The sequence below is a fragment of the Camarhynchus parvulus genome, chromosome Z (genome assembly GCF_901933205.1).
Source record: "Camarhynchus parvulus chromosome Z, STF_HiC, whole genome shotgun sequence".
NCBI lineage: Eukaryota > Metazoa > Chordata > Aves > Passeriformes > Thraupidae > Camarhynchus > Camarhynchus parvulus.
Genome location: NC_044601.1, coordinates 44,454,062 through 44,478,335, shown reverse-complemented (window position 1 = coordinate 44,478,335; position 24,274 = coordinate 44,454,062). Strand labels below are relative to the sequence as shown.

At 40.2% G+C, this 24,274-nt stretch overlaps 2 protein-coding genes across 2 annotated transcripts in view; one reads left to right on the top strand and one right to left on the bottom strand.

Annotated features, from left to right (window-relative positions):
- The first annotated feature begins 1,367 nt into the window (after positions 1 to 1,367).
- Positions 1,368 to 3,802, top strand: TMEM252 (transmembrane protein 252). The gene is made up of 2 exons (XM_030969042.1): positions 1,368 to 1,642; positions 3,472 to 3,802. Exons 1-2 carry the CDS (start codon positions 1,368 to 1,370, stop codon positions 3,800 to 3,802), a joined length of 606 nt encoding a protein of 201 aa, XP_030824902.1.
- A 6,257-nt stretch (positions 3,803 to 10,059) lies between these two features.
- PGM5 (phosphoglucomutase 5) overlaps positions 10,060 to 24,274 on the bottom strand; it is a 70,847-nt gene continuing 56,632 nt past the window's right edge. Inside the window, exons 10-11 of the mRNA XM_030968653.1 lie at positions 21,700 to 21,834; positions 10,060 to 11,606 (exon numbers count right to left, since the gene is read on the bottom strand). Coding sequence (XP_030824513.1) covers positions 11,517 to 11,606; positions 21,700 to 21,834 — 225 coding nt within the window. The 3' untranslated portion in view covers positions 10,060 to 11,516. The remainder of the gene's footprint in view (positions 11,607 to 21,699; positions 21,835 to 24,274) is intronic.

The window sequence follows — 24,274 nt, the reverse complement described above, 5'->3', positions numbered from 1 at the left end:
GTACACTTTTGCATTTACATTTCTGGAAGGGCAGCTGTTGCTGTTGAGTGGACATCCAGCAGCACTGACTACCATTTCACTGTGCTTCACCTGCCTCTCACGTTCTCAGCTCCACTCACACCTTCCCTGCACAAATTCCTACCCCCACACATGGCTTTACCCTCCTGGTTTCCAATTTCCTCTGTCACAACTGGGCCACCTCTTTTAAAGACCTAAATTTGGCAAAGCCAGTGTCTAAAATAATAGTTTTCCCTGATCAACACCCCACCTTGTCCCTTAGAAACAGGGACCTGCCCACAAGCTGAGTGGCAACTCACATTAGTGGGAATCTGCTCCACTTTATGTCTTTTCCACTGAAGCAGGTCTTTTAAGGGAAGTAATATATTTGTTGTGTCACCAGTTGCTTTTGCAGTTGAATTTTTTGCTGTTTTTGCAACTTGCACCTTACAAACCAGTATGGGAAGGCATGAGCTGGCTGTTGTAATACCCATCCAATAATAACTATGCAAGTTAGGCAGATGGACAGAAAGCTGAGAGTGCTCTTCAAACCCCAGCGTATGTTTGGGGTAACTCCATGTCTAGGAAACCTGCTCAGTAAGAGATGTATTGCCTTCTGCTGCTTCTTCTGGGAGCTCACAGACACCCCTCAAGGCTGCCCTGTGTCCCAGTCTGAGGTGCTGGACTCCTTTATGAACTGCATAATGCTTCATGGCAGCTTCCTAGGCTCTCAGGACTGCATGGCAACACATAGTGCTTAGAGAAGTAAATCCTTTGTTGGACCTAGATTGACACCTGTCAGATACTAATATTCTTTATACCTTATCTTGGCAAGTCAGAGAGAAAAGGTGAGATGACATCCCCCCTCAGAGAACAGCAGTTTTTACCTATGCCCATTCCCCTCCCATGTCAATGTCTGCATTTATATGAAGTATGTTTTCCCTCCAAATTTTAATGGGGATTTATGAAGATCATCTTTGCTGGTTGTTGGTTGTTCTTCTTTTAACGTCAAGTAAGTCAAAATTAACAAATACAGGTGTCATTCATAAGCAGTGAAATGTATAAACCACTGCAAATCATGCAATGAAGGGAGCAGTGCAAGTTTACACTCCAGAGATTACAGCGGCAACGGGATGGTTCAGGAAGTTTCTGCTTCCTTCCTAAAGTAGGTAGAAGATTACAAATTAATCTCAAAAGAGTTTATAAGTCTTCAAAGAGTTAATGAGTAGGTTAAAACTGCCTGCTTCTCTTAATTGTCTACAGGGCAGTTGTAGCATATAAAGTACCCATACAAGAATATGAGAAGTAGAGCAGAGAGAGCCAGCAAACAAACAGCAGACAGGAACAAAGTGCTGTGTCTTCTGCAAAGGATGCCAAAAGGTCTTTTTGCTTTCATTCGTCTTTTTATGCTCTTACTCAGTTTCTCCATTATTTGCCTGGGAGTACTTTGCATGTCCATGAATTGCTCCGTGTGCAGATGTGGGAACAACAAGCTAGTGTTTTACTGCCTGTTAGGTTTGGGGCTCTGTCTCCTTGTTACTGGCATTTTCTGGAGCACTTTCCATGAAGTCCTGACATACAGGGCCCTTGGCATCTTCATTCGAAATCCCAGCCACAGAGAACCACATGTCTGCACCATAGACAGGTACGTGTTGCGGATGAATTGGGAGGGAGGGATGCTATTTTTTAAACATACTGTGAAAAGAAAGAAGTAATACAAGGTTTTTACAAAATGCAAATCCTGTAGCCATTTTATTATTTTTCTGTGGAGAGAACTGCAGTCTGAAACTTTATTTGCTAGAGCAAGCAGCAACGTGCAAACAGCCATTCAGGCAAACAATACCTAAGATAAGGTATACTACCTGAAAGAGAGAAAGTTTCAGACTTCCCAAAGCTTCCAAAGCCATGCATGGAGGCAGCAGGTGCAGCTATTCCAAATACACACAGGAGCATATTGAGATCCATCTCAGCAGACAATTTAGGATGCTGCTGGGGGGTGGGCGCTCATGTAGAGAGAAGCTGAGGTATGCAGGGGGCCTCTGCTCATTCGTTATATGGCTCCTGCTTAAATTTTATTGTCTGATTGTCCCCCCAATTTAAAAACCTCAGGAAATTCAACCAGGCTAAGCGCAAGGTTCTGCATCTGGGTCGGTGCAAATTGAAGCACAAACACAAGCTTGGCAGAGAATGGTTTGAGAGCAGTCCTGGGGAGAAGAATCTGGGGGGGTTTGTTGATGAAGTAGGTCAGTGTGACCCAGCAATGTGCACCTGCAGCCCAGAAAGCCAACTGTGTCCTGGGCTGCATCCAAAGAAGTGTGACCAACAGGTTGAGGGAGGGGATTCTACTCCTTGGCTGTGTCTTTGTGAGTCCCCACCTGGAGCACTTCATCCAGATCTGGCATCCTTGGCACAGAAAGGGCAGGGGCCTGCCACAGTGAGTCCAGAAGAGCGCCATGAAGATGATCAGGGGAATGGAATGCTTCTCCTGTGATGACAGGCTGAGAGAGCTGGAGTTATTCGGCCCTAAGAAGGTTCCAGTGAGTCTACAGCACCCTATGTACATGAAGGGAACTTACAGGAAAGATGGACAGGGACTTCCAAAAACCGCATGTAGTGACAGTACAAGGGGGAATGGTTTCAAATGGAGAAAGGATATGTTCATATTAGATATTGGGGGAAAAATGCTTTACTGTGAGGGTGGTGAGGCACTGGAGTAGGTTGCCCAGAGAAGCTGTGGCTGCCCCATCCCTGCAAGCACTCAAGGCGAGGCTGGATGGACAATCTGGTCTAGTGGAAGGTGGCCCTGCCCATGGCAGGAACTGAATGATCATTAAGGTCCCTTCCCAAAACATTCTGTGACCCTATGACTTTGTTCTTTACAAAGTCTGATGCTTTGAGAGAGAGAGTTTCTTAAACTGCACTAGACCTGGCAAAACTCTTTAAGATGGTCATTAGATACAAATTTATTTTCCTGGACTGTTGTGGAAACCGTACTAGAAACACTGAGAATGGGTGTTCTAAAGGCACTATAAAAGCAACATTCAGTAAATTTTGGTTAGATAAGCAGAAACATACCAAATTTATTTTTAAACTGTGGAAAACAATGGTTATTGCAATAATAAATAACTTTGAGCACTGATCTCATTCTTCCAAATTAAACTTTTCTCTCACTTGTTAAAATACTCAGAAGCATGAGTGTTTGTATGCCATGGTTGGGAATTTTCACGGAGAAGGCTTGTCTTTTTAGAGTGCTGTGTTTTAATAAAACATTTTGTACAAAGGTGAGGCAAATTATACCAGTTATGCCTACATTTTATATTAATGTATTTCATTCTTTAAACACACTTAGATGTCTGTTTACAGTTAAAGGCTCATCTAAATTTTGGAAACATAACAGACAATGCATCTAACCAAGCTTTGTGAGATAAATCACACTTCACCATAATGTGTTTCTTTTTGGCTTGCTTCTTTTAGGCCTGACTTCTATCCTCCCTCTTATGAAGACAGCATAGATCCTGAAAAACTCATCTCCCCACTGTCAGTTGCCTCCACAATAAAACAGCAAGAATTCATCAATATTCCTCCGCCTCCATACAGTGAAAGCACTGCAGAGTTTGTCAGTGAAACAAATGAGCAGGAACAGCCACCACCATACACATTATCTCTGGAGCAACAGCAAACAGCTGGCCAAGACCCAAACCCCGGAAGGGGGTTAAATTCTCATATATTCATGCAAGAAATCAGTTGCCAACAGGATACAGATTTCCAGAGGACCTCAGGAAGAGCAACACCTGTCAAAACATGAGAGACAGGCAGCCAGTAAAATCCTGCATCTGCAAAGCAGGGAAAACTGGAAGAAGACTTGTGTCAGTGATCCTTAATAGTAACACTACTTAAGGTGAAATTGCACAGAAAAAGCATTCATCATTTGTGACTTAGAGTGGAGTTGGAGGGGATATGTAAAAGTGCGCAGTATTCCAAATTAGAATAAATCTCCAGAGAGATAGAAATGCTCAGGCTGTGTCTAGTTGAATTCACCATCTCTGGCAATAGGAGTTTCTTACATTGCAAGATAAATGAAGCATCATGGTGTTATCAATCTTGACTTGTGCTTCATATGGAGTTTCAGAAGAAAGCTCTCATTTTTGGTTTTGAGGCATTAACTGACTTGGGAAATCTATTGACTTAGCTTTTGTCTAAAATTTGCAGATTTTTTGTTGCAACTGATTATTTTTGTATTATGTGCCTTTCAAGTTATCTGTTTTATATGGGGGGTAAAAAGAACTGCTGTTTTACTAGTGAATTCATTAATAAATTTTGTATTTAAAACAAATGCCTTGTATTTGTTTATATGATACAAGGTGCCCATGATTCAGGATAAGGGCACAATAAAATACACCACCTAGATGCCAAACAGAGAACTCTGGCTATGCTCACACCTCCTCAGAGGGAACTATCAATTGCAGGAGGAAAAAGCACCTCTGATTCCTCTGAGCCAATTCTAAGAGCAGTTGCTTCTGTCACAGCTTACTCAAGACTGTGGAAACTGAAAAAGAGACCCTGTATCCTGTTTCTGGCACAAGTGGCTTCATAATTATGCAACAAACACCAGAAAAAGGACAGGCTTGGACTCATCCTTCTTCTGTTACATGTATCCTTCCTCCCACAAAATCACTGAGACAAATTTGCATCCAGGCCACTGTCATCTGTAATTCCAGATGGCAAGAAGAACTTCATGAGGGTTCACTCAGATTTGAACTTCTAATATTTCTTTTGGATGGAATTTTTCTTTCTGGCTTGGAAGGTTGGGATTGGAGAAGATCATTTAGTCCAAGCCCCTGCAACGAGCAGGTACATCTTCAATTAGATCAGGTAGGTCAGAGCACTGTCCAACCTGACCTTGAATTTTTCCAGGAATGGGACATGAATCACCTCTCTGGGCAACCTGTTCCTGGTTTTGTTACAGACCAGTGAGACAAAAAGTTATCACACTTTCCAGATGTTCAGATACTGTAACACTACAAGTTAAGCATTACAGCTGTACATGCAAGCCATGGTGGTAGCCATGGCTAAGGCCAGGGAACTGACAGCTGCATCAGTTTTGTCTTTCAAAGAATTTCATCCTTTATAGGAAGAACACACAGTTCTTCAGTTGCTGTAAGTAGAAAGGAAAGAATAATTAAAAGGGTTGGACAAGTTACAGAGGTGAAAAATCCTTTCACGACAAGTTGGGGATGAGAAATGTAGAAAAGTACCCAGAGGGAGAAAGAAAGAGTCCTTGAAAGAGACAGAAGATTTATTTGTCGAAGTGACTGAGAACTAGCACACCGCAGAGAACAATAAAAATCAGAGGAACACAACACATTATTTCCAAAACTGTTAAAGAGAGGATCTGCTTGAGTGACCTTATTATGGCTTTACCTCCTAGCATTACCACATCCATCCTCCAAAATCTCCTGCTTCTTTACTCCAGAGTCCCAGATTCTGAAGGCAGCCAGCATCATGCAAGTATTAGTGCAGGCATCAATCACAGCAGGTAAGACTGATTAACCAGGAGACATCCCACAGCAAAATCCTTGTCTTCTGCATGTTTAGCTTCCCCCCACCCCCATGGAAATATAAGTTTTACACTATGTGATATTAAAGCAAGACTGAGAGGGTGGAAAATGGCTGGGACTACAGTTCTGAGTCATACTAAGAGCAAGAATTGCAGGAGTATCACTGAAGTTTGCTCTTGGAATGGTTTGCTATAGGAAATGCATTGAGAGCATGTCCACATATATTTATGAACAGCCAGGAAGTTTTTTCCTTTCTCCCAATTCCACAAGAGTCCTGGGGTGCCCCTTTTTAGCACCAGCCCTTTGCAGATGTTGTGGGGTCATAATGGATCCAAAAATGTGAAACTGAGGATAAATGCATCTTCAACCTGCAGTATACAATAAAGTATTTGATACAAAATGTTACTGAGATAGGGAGAACATTCACATTAATACCTAACATTTTGATACAATCTGGTTTTAAGTTTCTCTTTTCAGCTAATGATTATGAACTTAATGCAAAATGCCATGGACAATGAGCTCAAAAATGTCAAGAATATTAAGGCAGCAAAAGGCTTTAAACACTTTGATTTTGATTGCATTTAATAGCATGAATTTATCTTTGCCAAGAGTAGCAGCTGGAAATTTTACATTAAAATAAATTTTCTTTGGGCTGAAGGATATGAACTGGTCAAACTAAAGCTTCAGAACACAACAGATTCTGTGCATTGACAAACAACTTCCTGACACTGGTGACCAAGAAGTCAATCTTGGCACTCACAACACTGGAAGAAATGTGTGGGCATGTGAAGGTTTTTGCTGCAGGGATCATGAGACGTCATGAGATGGTGAATTCAGAAATTTGAGAGGAGGGAGAATAGCAAAAAGTGGAAGTTTGCAGAGCAGGCTTTAACATCTTCAGAGTTGCTTGGAAGAGTCACGTGGGTTCTGGCCCTGGAGAAAAGATGAGTCCAGGACAGCTGTTTAATTTTTAAAGATCACCTCCTTTAAGCTCAGGAATCATTCAGCCTGATATGCAGAGTTCAAACAAAGGCAGCAAAAGGCCTACGGATGGTCAGAGAGCTCCTGACTAAACTTGGATATAAACAGGAAATGTATGGCAAGTGGAAGCAGGGACAGCTGAATTAGGAGGAATGCAGAGCACTGTACAATCATGCAGGGATGAGATGAGGAAAGCCAAAGCCCATCTGGAGTTGAACAAGGTGATGATGTGGTTTAAGATCAGCTGGAAATTAAGCTCCAAACAGCCACTTCCCTTCCCCTGACCCTCTCCAGTGAGAAAGGGACAAAAAGGGAGAGATTATGGGTTGAGACAACAATTTACTGGAAAAATAATAAGGAAAACAAACAGTAACAACAACAGTACTAATAGTAACAAGATATAAAAGAGAGTGATTACACACCAAAAGTGCTTATGGAAGTCCAACGATCCCACTGTTACCAGGATCAGCAACATGAAGCTTTTCCAGAGACAAAGGAGAAAAGGGTGGACATTACCACAGCCAATGCAGGGGGTTTTGTCCCACATCAGAGACTGTGGAAAACAATGATGGACTAATCCCCCAAGCCAGTCTGCATGGCTCCACCCAGACTGCACCACTCTGTTCAGCACTTTCCTTTCACAGGTAAAGAAGGAACAAAAATGTCTGTCCTTCCATCCTGCCTTTTCTTCTACCCAAAGCCATGTCCTACAGCAATGACATGACTACTATAGAATAAATCACCTGTACACATCCATATGGCTTCAGCCTCCTTGACCTTCCCATACTTCCATCCCAGCAAATGCAAAAATAACTCTTTATGGGCTGAAACTAGAACAGATGGGAAATGTGAAGGGAAATGGGGAAAGTTTATACAGCTACGTGAGTTGAAAGAGGACATAGAAAAGGCTGAGGTGCCCAATGCCTTCTTTGCCTCCATTTTTACTGGTAAAAGCAGTCTTCAGGAATTTTTGGCCTTTGAGACTACAGGAAAAATACGGAGTGAGGAAGATTTACCTTGGATGGAGCAAGAAAAGGTCAGCAAGTACTTGAAAAAACAGGACATACATCCATGAAATTACTTAGGATGGCATGCACAGAGCTGAAGAAGCTAAATCATGCTATTGCAAGCTACCCTCTATTGCTTTTGAAAGACTGTGGGTGACCAGAAGTGGTCCCTGAGGTAGGAGAGCAAATATCATTCCTGTCCCTGAAAGAAGGAGGATCTGGGGAGTTACAGGCTGGTCAGCCTCACTTTCATTCCTGGGGAGGTGATGGAATAGCCAATGCTGGAAACACTTGCCAAAGCCAAGGACAAGAAAGTAATTAGGATCAGGAAGGATTTATGAAAGGTAAATTGTGCTTAACCAACTTGACGACCTTCTACAATATTGAAGATCAACAAAGGGAAGTCCTGCCCTTATGGAGGAACAAACCCAGACAGCAATACATGCTGGGGCCAGTGGGCTGGAAAACAGCTACACAGAGAAGGATCCCGGGGTCACGTGCTTAACAAAAAGTTGTCAACTCACCAGCAACTCACCTGCACAGCAAAGACAGCAACTGACATCCTGAGTTGCACCAGGAAAAACAGCAGCAGGTGGAGGAAGGTGATCTTTCCCTCTGCTCAGCACTGGTAGAGTTAAGATACATCTGGAGTGCTGGGTCCAGTTCTGAGTTTCCCAAGCACAAAACAGACATGGACATTCCAGAGTACCTCCAGCAAAGGACCGTAACGGGACTGGAAATTTTGTCATATGATGATACACTGAGAGAGCTGGGAGTGTTTGGTCTGGAGAAGAGAAGTCTCTTGAAGGATCTTACTGATTTCTAGAAATACTTGCTGGGAAAAAAAGAAGTGTATGGACCTAGTCTCTTCTCAGTGACAGGAGAAGAGGCAATGGGCACAAACTGGATGACATGAAATTCCATGTGAACACTCCAGAAGCTTTACTTGTACAGGTTGCCCACAGAAGTTCTGGCATCTCAGTCCTTGGAGATAATTAAAGCCAACTATACATGGTCCTGGGCAGCCTCCTCTACCTGACTCTTCTGTGAGCTGGGACATAGGTGATTTTGGTCCTGATGGCCCCTTCCAACCTCGAGGATTCTGTGATCCTCTGGTTCAGGTGAGTAGTATATCGCCTTCAAAATTGTCTCTGAACACATAGAAAATATGAGGGTTTAGGAAACAGAATGATCCAAATAAATGTTAGTGCAATCACAGCTGACTAATACAGGAATCTTGCAACTTCCAGACTTGAGGAAGCTGCTCATTAAACAATAGCACAAAAGGGTGTGGGTCTCTGTCACAGTGCCTAGACACTGTGATAAGATGAACAGCATTGATAATAGTTTTCCTTCTCCTAAATGTATGGTCTGGTTTTAGGAGCTCTGCATCTTTTTGTAAGTTCATATAACTTGCTTTTTTTCACACATTCATCTATCACGTTAATAATTAAAAGACCTCAGGAAAAGCAGCACACTGCATGTGGCTACACTCCTCTCCCACGTACTTCAGATATAAAGAGCCTTACAAAGTTTTATTCATCTTCTTGCAGAAAAAGGCAGTTAACTGATGGGAAATATCAGTAACATTTTATCAGTATCACCCATCACCATAAAAAAAGGGATGGTGAATTCAGGGTAGGCTACTTCTGCAAGTCTGTTGATTGGCAGCTACTCAAAATCAGACTCAAACAACCCTTTTCTGAAACAGCACTTTTCTCCATTTCCATACACAGGCACAACTAATGTTTCTCCAGCCCAGGAGAAAGTTAATACAGAGATTTTAAAACATGCCCCTTGGTTTATGATGACTGCCTTCATGAAAGTAGACTGCCATCTACTGCAGCTCTAGTGACAGCTTTCTGATAAAAGCACAAGTATGTTTCTTCAGTCTTCATCTGTTCTTGAGTCTTCACACTGCATCCTGAAAGACACGTGGCTGCAATATATTTCACTTTTCAAACTGCATTCTCATTTCAGAAAAGCTTGGCAAATGGGATACTCCGTAGTATAAACAGCTAGTTCACTATGTGATAAAAAATAATTTCATTGTCAGAGAATGCGTACGAGATTTTAGAAATTTTAGTGGACTGACTTTCAGAATGCTCCCTCACACAACCCAATATTTTGAACTGTCATAATCCAGAATGTGTCTATGCTTGACCATGTGTGATCTACTATTTAGGAGATTATTATCCTGCACCTAGAGAAGTTGAATTTAAAAAAATATATGTATAGATATAAATAAATTTATAAATTAATAAGTAACTATAACTATAACTATAACTATAAAATATTATATAAACAAGGTTTCTGTGAAGATGAATGCTCTTACATTATAAAGTAGATGTCCAAACTGTGTGAAAATGTCTTGGTCATGGTCATACAAAAGAAAAATCTTTGTAAAAAGAACTACAGTCTTAAAATCTCTTTTGGTTTGTGGGAACATTTAGCAGTAAGGTAGGACACTAGGTGAGAACATACATCATTTGTTTAGAACCAATTAAGTAATAATGTAATTGTAATAAAGGCGACTTTATTAGGATGCTTGAAAGTGCAGGGTGTCTTGTCCACAATTATGTATTAAGACAGATATACAGCATTACTCTTTATTGTATACTAAGTGCTATAGCCATTTTCTGACAGAAGTGTTCAAAGAAATTTAAACAATTTCCTTTGCTGCAATATTATATAAGTTGTACTAAAATTTGACAACCACAATGAATTGAAATACACTGCAAAGAGGCAAGCTGCACAAAGCCACCTTGACGAATGATAGAAGTGATCATACCATTTCCAAGGAAGCAAAGCTTTCAAGCAAATCACATGCATAAAGTGTTTGTGTTCTTTTTCAGAGCACAGTATTGTAGCTAGAACTGCTGTATCACTTCACAGGCAGAAAAATGCTGATGTCCATATCCCCAACAGCCTTCTCAGATCTATGCCGGGAACATCTCTTGCACTCCCCAAATTTTTATTGCATGATCCACTGTCACCAAGAATCTAATAGAAACCATGTCCAGCGGGTGAGTCTGACTAGTATTTCTATTCAATTGATTAGGGTTTAATTCCCTCTCACTCACTTGCTTTGTGGTAAGTGGAGCACGAATATTCTGAAGACTTAAAAAAACTTCCGTAACTCCTAAACAATTGCTGAACTTGCAGAGATTATCTTTCAAACACAGTAAGCACCAGTATCATCTCCTGACATGAGGAATATTATGGAAGACAGTCAGATTCCATACCCGACATATTGCTGGAAGGACAAAATCAGCTTTATAGAACAAAGGCCTCCTTCTGGAGGAAAACAACCAAAGAGTCAAAAAATAAGGAAAATCTAAAGGCACAAGTCACATTGATATGTCCTAAAAGCAGGGGTAAAAAAGTATGGAATAACCCCATCTTTGAGCACAAGTGTAAGTGTGTCTACAACACTGCTGTCAGTGTGCATCTGTGAGCAACAGGAGATGCCTGAGAGGGGGCATGGAGCCAGGGGAGGAAATACACCCCGCGCAAAGCGTAGTACACGGCCCTATGACTCAGACATGCTCTGTACACCTCTTCAGAAACCTACCAGAACGTGACAAGAATCCTAAACAACACTCACCAAACACGCCTTTGCTTTGCAATTCCTCCCTCTCTCCCCCTTACTGAAATCTCTCCAACTTTTATCATAGCATTCAAAACAAGAAGCTGTCATTTTTTTGCTACATTACTGACAACATTTGAACGTTAAGGCCTCCTTCTTTAGTTATATTCTTATCAGAAACTATGATACTGCAGGTAAAACAAGTCAATACACTATTGCATTTGGAGATCAATGCAAATGATTACGCTTAATGTTATATTGAATTTTTCTTCCCACCTAACTTTTAAAATCATACAAGGCACAAATGGCTAACAAGTTTCAACAAGGTTCTGTCTCCTCCTTGCTGTTCCTCTTTTGGCCCTGGTTTAACAATCTTCTGTGGCTTCAAGTGATGACAGTGGGTCCCTTTCGTCCTGTCCTCTCATGAATCTGAGATATTTTCAGTGCAATTGCAATAAGAGGACTCAGGACAGCCTAAAGATGAAGAAATACATTGAATTACATAAAGCAGAAATATCAAAAGACATCTTACATTTATAAATCCTTCTTTTAACTGCACAATTATACAATAATAATAGTAAATAAGAATATCAAAAACTGACAGTTATGGCGTCTATTGCTGTTATACTTGACACAATGAAGTATCATGCTTAGTGTATGTTTTGTGAAGTGTTACACTGAGTATATCTAAGCTATGCAGAAAAGAGAAACAATAAATATACACTGTACTGATCACTCTCTGTGAAACAGGAAATGTGGAGCTCTTTGAAATTTGCAGTACAAAACAACCTAGAAATAACAGAGGTAGACTTGCTTCTATTCTGATGAGGGGAAGTAAAACAGATATTTTCTTCTTTCTCTAAATACACTTAATATGTGAAGCTTAGGGTCAGAAGGGACTGTAACAACCAACTACCTTAACAGAATTCACAGAAGTGTGTTTTGACTAATACCACATTCAACTGTATTAATAGGATAAATTCCAAGAGAACATCATGAACTTTCAAGTTTCAGGCTACAGACCTTATTAAACAACCATTTATACGCTTGAATGTGTGAGTACAGATGACAGCTATGATAGTACCACATGAAAATCAAGTAAAACACAATTTTTAAATTACTTTGGATCTTCTTTCAGTTAGTTAAATGATTCACAAAGATAAAATGGCAGAACTGAGTTTTGTGCAAAAATTTTATTTTCAGAGACTCATATATTTGGTTACCAAACTAATTCTTTGATCCCTAGAGATTTTCTACAGCTGTCCCTTTCAAATAAACGAATTCCAGTTTCACATACATTAGGTTTGAGAATCAAATGAAACAGAACAGTAATTCTGGAGAGCTGAAATTATAGATATCTTTTTTATAAGCCTGTATAATCAATACTTTGAATCTGTTTCAGCCACCTGACAGTTTCTGACAGGACGAGGCATTTCTTTACTTATGCAAACAGTCGGACAGTTAAATCAAAAAGAGTGAAGTGACTAACTTTGCAAGCAGAGTCATGGAATAACACCATGAATGCCATTGGTGTCAAGTGAGTTTATGATTAAGCTCAGTTATGCACAAGTGTGAGCAGTCTGACATGTTATTGTTAAAAAAGCTCCATATTTGTAGATATCTATGTTCTGAATAATCACTGAAGCAGAACACAAGTCTATTAAAGTCAAACCTACTTAGAGAAGATTAATATGTAGAGCATAAATTCATATCTATGAGCAAATGCTGCAAAAGTAAATATTAAAATGTGCCAATTTATAAGGTCTGGATGAGACTAAAGCATTTGAAGTTCTCCAGCACTCCCCTAAGAAACCACTTCCTTACTTAATCTAAAAAGTACAAGAAAAATCAAAAAGCAACTCTCCTGACCTGCTTTACTGGATCCTGCTTTTTTAGGCAAGAAATGCACTCTGAGTTAAAAAAAAAAAAAACCCACAAGCAACACTTTACACAATGCTGGAACAAAACACAGAATCAAATGAGTTTATGTAACACCCAATTACGAAAACAATTTAGCTTGCCAAATGATACCAATTACTACTAAGTATTCTGCTTGTTGCAATCATGCCTCTCAACAGAGAAAGTCCTTTTTTAATTCTGTCTTTCCACACTTCAATTTAATTTTTATACTTTCTTCATCCAAAATATGTAAAAAAGGCAAAAGTGCATAATATATGGAATGGCAAGAACAGGAGAGAATAACAAGAAACTAGGACTACATATGCCTTTTAAAAATTCCTTTACTTCTGCCATGAATAGTTTACATTTCAGCAGCAAGAGATAAATCTCAGCCAACAATCATTTATCACTAATATTCCTCTAGAAAGACTTCTATATCTCAAGGAGATCTTTTTTAAAAGTATTTTTTATTGGTTCTGTCTACTTGAGAAACTGTAAAACTTTACTATTGACATTTCAACTCTAAGTGACAACTGAAATTGCTCTGGATGTTAAATAGCCCATTTATCTCTTGGCAACTGTTTAGGACATATGGCATGTTACCCTTTAGATAAAATATAAGAATTGAAAATTAACAGAACTGACTTAATCAGAATCTTGCTTTAGTAATCATAGGTAGAAGTTATATCTCTAAAAAAAATAGCTGGGAGGAATGATTATGAGAAAATAAATCAAGCAAGCAGATATCTAACATCAGGCACACCAGATTAAAAGCTTTTTCCTTGGGAATAATCTGTACCAGAGCTGTCGGACACGTATCATTCCTCTTGGCTCGTTAGCAATTTTTCTCTCTGTGATCTTGCAAAAAAATTCCATACAAGTTTCCTCTCTTCTAATCAAGTTCGCAGATAAGATTTGTCCCAGTGATGCATCAGGTTTATCAAAAAGTTAGGAAGGGCTGAAATGTACCTGCTTGCATGTTAAAAAGCTCAGCATTGTGCCTGTCCTGTCGTAAGGGCTCAACACAAAGCTCAGCACAGTGTGCTTGCTTTGGCCTTCCATTCCAAAAACACCGGAAGTCTTTGGAAAGGTTTATGCTACAGCCACCTGCCCTAAGGATCTAAGGGATGTGGTTCATTGTGAAACAAACTGAACTGACTTATAATATGCACAGCACTGGTGGTGTTCACTTGATTCAGCTGAGAAGAACACCCTCCACAGAAAAAAAAGGAAATTGACCTCTCTAGTCTTGTGCATAGTCTGCCTGTTAGCACAACCAGAATTACAATAAAGGTCAAGAAACCAGATGTTCTGCCTCTGGCAATTAGAGGAGGGCAGACATGAAAGGTGAAATAAACAGAAGGAAAATGGAAACCAAGTGGAGCATGAGGACATCTATGTTCACAAAAGATTCGTTCTTTTCTAGTATAACCAAAGAGCTTTGAAGGAAAATTAGGTTTGATTAACTAATTTCCCTGATTCGTGGAATATTTGATAGTGTCCCATGATTTATTTCCTTTGCAGTCCCAGTTGATTTAAAATTTCTTCACTCTACAGTGTGACTTCGAGAAGAATCTGAAGCTAAAGTACCTGAATAGCACAAACATGCTGCATTATCTAAGAGTGTGTTCAAACAGATACAAGTCTCCACATTCCATGTGTCCTCTAAGAAAATCTTATGAATTTTAACAGTAAAGGCAAAACTTTTATTATGGTTCAACTCCAGCCATCAACTAAGTACCCCACAGCTGCTTGCTCACTTCCCTGACCCTGGCAGATTGGTAGAGAATTGGAAAAATGTAAAACCCGTGGACTGAGATAAGGACAGCTTAATAACTGAAATAAACTAAGATACAATAACAAAACTAATAATAAAAGGAAAAAGAATGAGGAATAAAACCCAACTAAACTCACATAAATTTTGCATAATACAGCACCCACCACCCACTGACTGATGATCAGCCTGACCTGAGCAGCCATCAGCCCCTCACAGCTAACTCCCACACAGTTAATACACCAAACAAGACGTTCTGTGGTATGGAATATCCCTTTGGCCAGTTCAGGTCACCCATCACAGCTATGGTCCCTCCCAGATTCTTGTGGACCTCCTCACTGAGAAAGCATGGGAGACTGAAAAGCCCTTGACACGGGTTAACTTCTACTTAGCAACAACTACAACATCAGTGTGTTATCAGCATTATTCTCATACCAAATCCAAAACAGCACTGCACCACCTAGTAAAAAGAAAATTAATTCTAGCCAGATGAAACCAGAACAATTTCATATAATTTTTATGGACTGTACTGTATGTTCTGATAGTTAAACAGAGTAATGCTAAAAACCCCTCAAAAGTAAACAGACAGGCAATAATTGTCTAGCAAACTGCACTTGTGCTTAGTGCAGTACATGCCTTGCGAGAACCATACTGATTCCTTTCATTTTGTCCCAATGAAGTGATATAGAACCCAGGACTTCTGGATTGTTCATCTCAGTTCCCTGCTCTTGGATCATCTCGCACCATAAACAATCATTTTCTATAATCACTCACATATACAATCACATATAACAAAATTTTTTCATATACCAAACAAGATCCACCTGCAAATCAGAGGGTTTTTCTCTCTGCTGCTAACTTTTCAAAACTCATTTCAGAAATTCATGAAATGAATCTCTGATGATCAAGATGTATTTTTAACCTTTTTTTCTTTTTTTTTTTTTTCTGCTTTCTATTTGGCTTGCCTTTTTCAATAAAAACACAAAGAAGCAACTCCTGCCCCAAAGTCTTTGCTTGGCTAATCTTATGATTCCATAGCTAACTAGTCCATTGTTTACTAGCCTACAGCAAAAGTAACTGCAGTATTTGTGATTCACTGCATCCCATTGAAAGAGTACCCAATATAGACTGCACACAAGTGAAGGAATTAGTTGATGTCATTGCACAGCCACTCTCCTTGATATTTGAAGTCATGGCAGTCCCAGGTGACTGGAAAAAGGGAAAAACATTGTACCCACCTTTAAGAAGGGTAGAAAGGAGGAATACTGAGAAATACTGACCTGTCAGCCCCACCTCTGCCTGGGAATATCACAAAACAGATGCCTCTAGAGCTGTGCACATGTAGGACAGGGAGGTGATTCAGGACAGACAATACAACTGTACCAAGGCAGATCCTGCCTGATCAAGCCAGTGGCCCTCTTCAGTGGGGTGATGGTATCAGTGGACAAGAGAAGGATTACAGATGTCATTTTTCTTTATTTTACTGCAAAGCCTTTGGCACAGTCCCCCACAACATCCTTCTCTCTTGACTGGAGAGAGATGGACTCAGTGGGTGGACTGTTCGGTGGATAAGGAATTGGTTTGATAGTCACATCCAGAGGGTGGTGGGCAATGGCTCAGAGTCCTAATGGACTTGAGTGAAAAGTGGTGTCCCTTGGGGGTCCACAATGGGACCAGTCTTATTCAGTATCTTCATTAATGACATGGACAAAGGGATCAGGCGCACCCTTAGCAGATTTGCAGATGACACCAACCTGAGTGGTGCACTTGACACACCTGAAGGATGGGATGACATCCAGAGTGATCTGGACAAGCTCGAGAAGTGGGCCCATGGGAATCTCATGGAATTTTTAAGACCAAGTGCAAGGTGCTGCACGTGGGTCAGAGCAGCCCTGGTACCAGCACAGGCTGGGGATGAACAGATCCCAGCAGCCCTGCCCAGAAGGGCTTGGGGGTGCTGGTGGCTGAGAGGCTGCACATGAGCCAGCCATGGGCACTCCCAGCCCAGAGAGCCACACGTGTCCTGGGCTTCATCCAGAGCAGTGTGGGCAGCAGGGCCAGGGAGGGGATTCTGCCCCTCTGCTCTGCTCTGCTGAGACCCCACCTGCAGTGCTGCACCAGCTCTGGGCTCCCAGCACAGGAAGGACATGGACCTGCTGGAGGGAGTCCAGAGGAGTGACACCAAGCTGAACAGAGGCATGGACCACCTGCCCTATGAGGAAAGGCTGACAGAACTGAATTTGTTCAGCTTGGCAAACAGAAGGCTTGGGGGTGACCTAAGTGCAGCCTTCCAGCACCTAAAGGGAGCCTACAAGAACTTTTTAATGTAGTGACAGGGCAAGTGGGAATGGATTAAAACTGAAAGAGCAGAGTTTAGATTAGATACTAGGAAGAAATTCTTTACTGTGAGGCTGCTGAGGCACTGGAACAGGCTGTCCTGAGAAGCTGTATATGTCCCATCCTCCATCTTCAAAGTCAGGTGTGGATGGAGCTCTGAGCAATCTGGTCTAGTGAGGAAGGCTGGAGCTACATGATCTTTAAGGTCCCTTCCAACCCAAGCCATTCTATAATTCTGTGTCAACACCTATTTATTGCTGACAGAATTCACATAATAAATTAAAATGTACTGTAAACAGAGCTAATTAAGTTATCATCAGAATAATGGGGACTATTGACTACTAACACTTTTTTCAGGACATTTATCCTGAAACAGCAGCACAACATGTGGTTGAAGAACACACTGGATTCACAAGTACAATCATGGTGGATCATTTCTTTCTTTGCCTTTGTATATGCAATTTCCTGTTTGAATCTTATCCAAGTTCAATAATACATCCACGTGGCTAAACAAAGGACAAGACACGTGTGGAGATGTACAAATATCAAATATTGACGTGACATAACAAAGTAAGACTATAAATGAGATTAAAGGTCTCACAAAGTCTTATTTTAGTAGTTCACGCCCACTGAACATCTCTCTACTTTTTACAACTGTATTAAATTTAGGAAAACTCATAGCTCTGTTCACTTAGAAAAACATACATGCCAATGCATAAAGGTCCAATTCATGTAAGACTTCAGAGAGAAACCTGTTGTTTGTCATAATGAACTGAGCTTTCTGAAATGCTAGCTGGATGCCTATTTGAATAGTTAAAAACAAAGAAATAATTTTTAAATATAAATCTTCCATGTAAAAACTATCTGGAAAGCACTATTCTCAGGAATGCCCAGTGATGAGGGGCATCACTTGTGACAAGCCACATCAATAGAATGGTCTTTAATTCTAGAGCAGAATATTTCAGTTTTAGAAAAGTGTTGGGCATTGTTTTCAAGACTTTGTTTTAGATCTAGATTGCATCACCACTCCAAGTTATGCAATATTCAAATCAGTAATACATTGAATTGAATTTGATTTGTTTGAATTGAAAACATTGAGTTGTTTCTGATATACTTTGGAGACAGTAAAATGCTGATTTTTCTTTATTGCTCCTGATTTTCACTGTTGATATTGGCTTGCAGAAATAACTGAACAGAAAAAAAGTAGCAACCCCTTATTTCCCAAGTGTCCATGAAGCTGCTTCTGCAAATTTCTTTACATGGATCATTCAACAGCCAGAAGTCATGGCTATTCACATTTGTCCATGACCTCAAACATACATTATTGGCATGTTTTACAACTTTCCCCTGAAGAACTTTGTTGTAAATCAGGAAGTTGTCGATACTTTATGCTAGGCAGAAAGTACTACCAATTAATTGTATGAAAGATAGTACTAAAATATTATTTGGGTGACTCTTACATTCATTAACACCTATGGCTTTCAACACATACTGGCCTACATATAAACTGGAACAAAAGGTCAAGAAGGTCCACTTCAACTCAAAAAGTGCCACAATTAGTGTTCCAGAATAATGTGCACATCTCAACACGCACACTGGAAAATGTAGTTCAGACATTTACTTATTTGTGAAAGAGTCACCCTCAGAAGCTACACTGTCAAAGACTACAGAAGCAAAATAAAAGAACTTGAACATTACTGTAAAGTTGGATGATTAATTTTGGAAAAGGCTTTGTCTGGAAAAGGAAAGGGGGGGAAAAAAGGATGCTGGTATGAGGCAAAGTCAAGCTAATTACCATAATGATTCAACAAAATGGAACCTCCAACATGACTGAGTTGCCTGTCAAGACGGAGACATTTATTTTCTGTGACAAAAAGGAAAAGATGTATCAAGGTATTTTTGCCTTTCAGTTCAGGTTTTGACTGGAATTGTCACCAGGCAAAAACATGGAGCAGTGCATTATCTAAAACAAGATGTTGGAAAGACATGGTGCAATAAACAGGACCATCTGAATATTTACTTAAGCAGCTAACCATCAAACAATCTTGTCTTGGTTTATGATATAAAAGGTATGGAAGGGAGATTTTCTTGATCAGCTGTTTCAGAAAGAGTGCAATAATACAGAAACTACATACAATTGTCTCCTCAGCTACACAAAAACACCATTCAAAACGTAACAACTTTCTTAAATACCATAAGGTAATACATAAAGTATACGTATATACTTAACATACTCGTTTCTGTCAGTGCTTTTTCCATAACTGACTACTTACATATATGCTGTGTTCCTATTACTGACAGCAAATAGGTAACAAAGTTCTTGAAACTACAAATCTGTCACACCTCTTTTAGATGTGTGCATATCAATATGAACTTTAAAGCAAACTGAACAATAAAGGAATTACAGTATCATGAAAACTATGGCACCCCTTCCTAGCAACGCTGTTTTCTAAAAAAAAGGGTATTTTATTGACATTCTTTTACATACTTCACTGAAGACTATCAAATGTTCTCCTGGGAAATGTTTAGTTATTTTTGTACTTGAGGATCTGCTAAAATTTATGCACTGTCTTGAAGTCCACCATCTGCCTGTCAGATACAATCTATGACCTTGTTGTTTCTAATGCACTCATGTTGTTGGCAAAGCATGCAGCCAGGGCAAGGAAAGAGAAGCAGTGGGAAATGTGCAATATTATGCAATGAGAAACCAAATAAAGAATTTATTGTATTAATTGAGATGAAACTTCTATTTATCCCAGATGCTATGCACACGGCAGGAGATGAGGAGGGTGTTTACAGTACCGTATATTTCCTGAGGCAGTCTGGATATCAAAATGCCTGTCTGCACTGCATAAATGCAGGAAAGTCCCTGTAGCAAGTTTCAAGGCAGTGACGTTTCTAACCCTGGGATTATTTGTTCACTAGTGAATATCCTGATGAAACAGCCAAAAGTGCTGTGATCTGACAGGCTCCATTACCAATACAGAAAAAAAATCCCTTCCAGCCTTTTTTCTGTCCTTGGGAATAACAGACCCATTTGGGGTGCTGAATAAAGACCAAACTCTGAAATCCTTGAGGACAGTCATAAGCTCTACTGGCCTGCTTAGGATCCCCTGAGGACTTTCCCCTGCACCCTGGCCAAGGTCCATTACAGCTTGTCCCAGGGGTGTTGGTCCCTGCCTGAGCTAAGCCATAGGAGTGCTTGTCTCCAGCCTTATCTCTGCCTCTGCTGCCTGGGTGGACCTCAGGCCCATGCTACAGGCAGCTTCTTTCCCTGAAAGACTGCTTGGATATGTGCTGTATCTTGTCTCCAGTTTTGACTTTGACCCTGTCTCCTGAGTAGGTCTACTCATCCTTGTCTCCAGCTTTGTCTCTGGTACCATCTTCTGCTGCCCTAGATGAACCCTGCCTCTGATCCATCACTTGTTGAGGGAGCTTGCTACAAGAGAGCCGCCCTGTCCTCCTCACTTTCCTGCTGTAGGACAGTCCCCTGGACAAGGAGGGCACTGCCTGTGGTGCAGCAGGATGCCTGGCTCCTACTGCCCTGTGCAGCAGACCCACTCCTGCTGCTCCCTGGACATGGTCTGTATTCTGGCAAGACTTCATGCACCTCTCTGAAGCAAATGCAAGCAGAATTTAATAGATCATATCTGCAGGCATGGGATCTGCAACATTTCTGTGACAACTGAAGCACTTTTCATGACTGACGCACGACTGTTTAACAGCATAAGAAGAAACTCACTAAGTTTATGGTCAGAATCTGATGAAGCATCAAACACCTACCTAGAGCTCAAATTCATTTGACAGCATATATGTTTTTGTAGATTTGCATTTGCATTCCAGTCATGAAGACACAACTACATGAGACTAAATACTATGGAGTTTTGATTTACTACAAGCCAAATGCTTAACTTCTTTTCAATGAAATATCCTTAGTCCTCTCTTGTATATCACAGTATAAAGAACATTTACTGAGAAGAACTGAAGAGTGTGGAGTGTGATTTATTTTATTAATTGCATAAGGCATCCGCTGGACAATCCAGCAGCTTGCTCTTAAGCTTTACTCTTCTCGGGAAAAAATCTGGTTATGATATGAGATAATTCTGAGACAGCTGCAAGTCTTTCCCTTACAAGGAATCCCTACATTGTTGAGACTCTGGTATCCACATTTCCTAACTGTACTCTGATTGTGAAGAGTCCTTGGGACGCTCTAATTAAGTGGCTCTCAGATAATCTCCTTCAAAAATGGTTATCTTATTTTTAAAATACTGTTCATAAATGAAATCACAACTCTAAAAAACTTCTGAAAAAAAATTCTAACTAGAATGACTTCTCTTAACAGACTTGAAGTCATTGATTAAAAATGCTGGTCCTTCCTCAACAGGTGTACACTTACAAGACCAAGGAAATCTTCTACAAACACAGTACATCAGTCAAAGCATTGAGTGTTGCTTCTGATCAAAGATGAAAACCTGTAGCCACTGCTATTACTGAGGCAGTGCTTTACTTACTGACCTACTACAATCCTGTGGTTCTACAGTCCTGTGGTTGCATTACCTGTGGTTCCTTATTGTGTTGGCTAGGATCCTTTTCATAACTCTCTGCATAGATCCGCAGAGTAGCTCTCACATGACTAGAAGCACTCATTCTGAAGATGAGTCTGGAAGCATCTGAAAAAATAATCCGCAGCCCCTACGAAAGGAGAAGGAACATCATACATGTAAGGTCACAGTACCTTAACAAATCACCAGCCACTGCTCCAAAATAAAAGTGAAAGGAAGAGTCATCTGAATGCCATTCTTCTTGCCTCACAACTTTGGACAACACACTCATTACTTTTGTCCTAGGTTGACTATATTATGCTTTTGTCTCCAATAGTCTTGTTCTGTTTATGCTGAATAATAAGTTTTGCACCTTTAAGACTTGTTCGAGAGAGTGAAGGGGGGAGAGAAGAAGTGTGCAGTTTGTTTTCAGACACTGCACTCACTCCTCCACATTCCTGCTCCTGGATTGTGATGTCTGCGGATGGATTTGGATCTCTTCCAAATTTGCCCTGAACCAGGACACTCTTTTTTCCCCTCTGAACACTAAAAGAGATGTTGTGCATTCCCTCCCACTCCTAATAACAAATACTCTCTTACTGTTGTTTTTATTTCTTTTACTTGATTTGCTCTTACTCTGTGTGGCAAAGCACAAAATCAACAGCCTGAGAAATAGGTATAAGATTACTAAAGGCAAGTGGCTTACAAAACAGCTACAGAATCCCTGGATCAAAAAATAGTTGTCAATAGTGAATACAAGAGACAGGACCAGCTGCTACCCGTCAAATACTACACATCAATATATGACTGCAAGAACTTCAGTAAGTCCATAGTACAATTTGGAAAACTTAAGGTGTTAATTGATTTCAAGTACATTACTTCATGCAAATTAACTTGTGCGTAATAGAGAGGATTGATTAATTAATTAATTAATTAACTAAAAATTCGCTTTTTGCTGCCATCTTCACATCCTTTTTTCTTTTATCCTCCCCCCATTGTACTACACAGATGAACGCTTTTTTTTACAGACCACAGGTCATATTCTTGGATCCACAGTTTCTGTACAGGAAGTCATTAAGGCTGGAGAACTAAATTGCACAGATAAATTGTTGCAGTGTTGCAATATTCTACCAGCTGTACACTAATACACATTCTAGTTCCCTTTATGTAAATGGTATCCTTAGACTAAGTACAGCCTCTGATAAGCCACTGAACTTTTCTTCCCCTTTGTCCTTCTGCTGTCAAAGGTCTAGTGCACAAACTGAGATGCGTGCTACTTTTGTTTAAAGGGCAGTAATCCATTAAAAAATGAAAGAAGATAATAAAAAGATGCATTTTATTTTTCCAGTTTTATCAGCAGCTTGACAAGACACTGATGTTGGAAATGCAGTATGTCAATATTCTAAAGCATAAGTAAAACCTAAGTAAAACCTTTGTTTCCTCAGATATATGCCAAAACATCTTTAGCACCATATAAGGCATTGTTTGATAGTCACAGACTCATAGAATGGTTTGGGTTGGAAAGGACTTCTAAAGGTCAACCAGTTCTGATGTCATCAGGTCATCATGTTCACTGCACTGGGCAGGGACATTTTCAATCAGATCTGGTTGCTCAGAGCCCCATTCAACTCGACCTTGAATGATTCCAAGGATGGGGCATCCCCCGTCTCTCTGGACAACCTGTTCCAGCGTCCCATCACTCCCATTGTAAAAAAAAAAAGTCTTCCTTACATCTAGTCTAAATTTATTCTTTTAGTTTAAAGCCATTACCCCTTGTACTACTGCAACAGGCTCTGCTAAAAGAATTGTCCTCATATTTCTTACAAGCCCTCTTGAAGTACTGAAATGTCACAATAAGGTCTCCCTGGGGCCTTTTGTCTCTTAGTATAATGGCCAACTTTTACGTCTCATCCTTATAATTCAAATTTTACACAAAAATGCCACTGGTCCCATCCCTGGCTTGCTGGACCCTCAGGAGCAGCATTTTTATGTGCTGACATGTGCAAAAACACAGTACAGCTTTAAAAATTAGAAGACTTCAAGAACAACAGAATGTTTCATTTGATTTTAAATCTCATCATTGCAGCATGACAAACAATATTAATGGGTTTCAAGAAACAGAATTAATTAGAAGCAACAGTCTGTGTGTATTGTTCGTTTCCTATTTTCTCGTGGCTGTTTTCTGAATATGTTGTTTATTAACATTGAATAACTACCATGTAGCCAGCTTCTCATTCATTGCAGTTAGACTGAATATAAATCTCTCTCCCCTATGTTCTGGGGAATAAAACTTGGCACATACTCCTGAACACTTAGCTGAAAAATCCACACAAAGCCTATGACAGTCTGAAAGAGATAGCTGCATTTAGATGATGAGCAAGCTACCCGAGGAAAATGGCAGCAGTGAACTGTTGTTTCATTTGCGTAGATCAATAACCTCTCCAATTTAGTGTGCTTGCAGAATCCCACTGAGGCTGCAGACATATGAAGCAAGGAATGTGTCCTTGCCAAAGGACAAACTGGTTGAAGTGTACTCTGAATAAAGAGGAGCTACTCCCTATGAAAAGACATGCTTTCTGGTTTTATGGGCT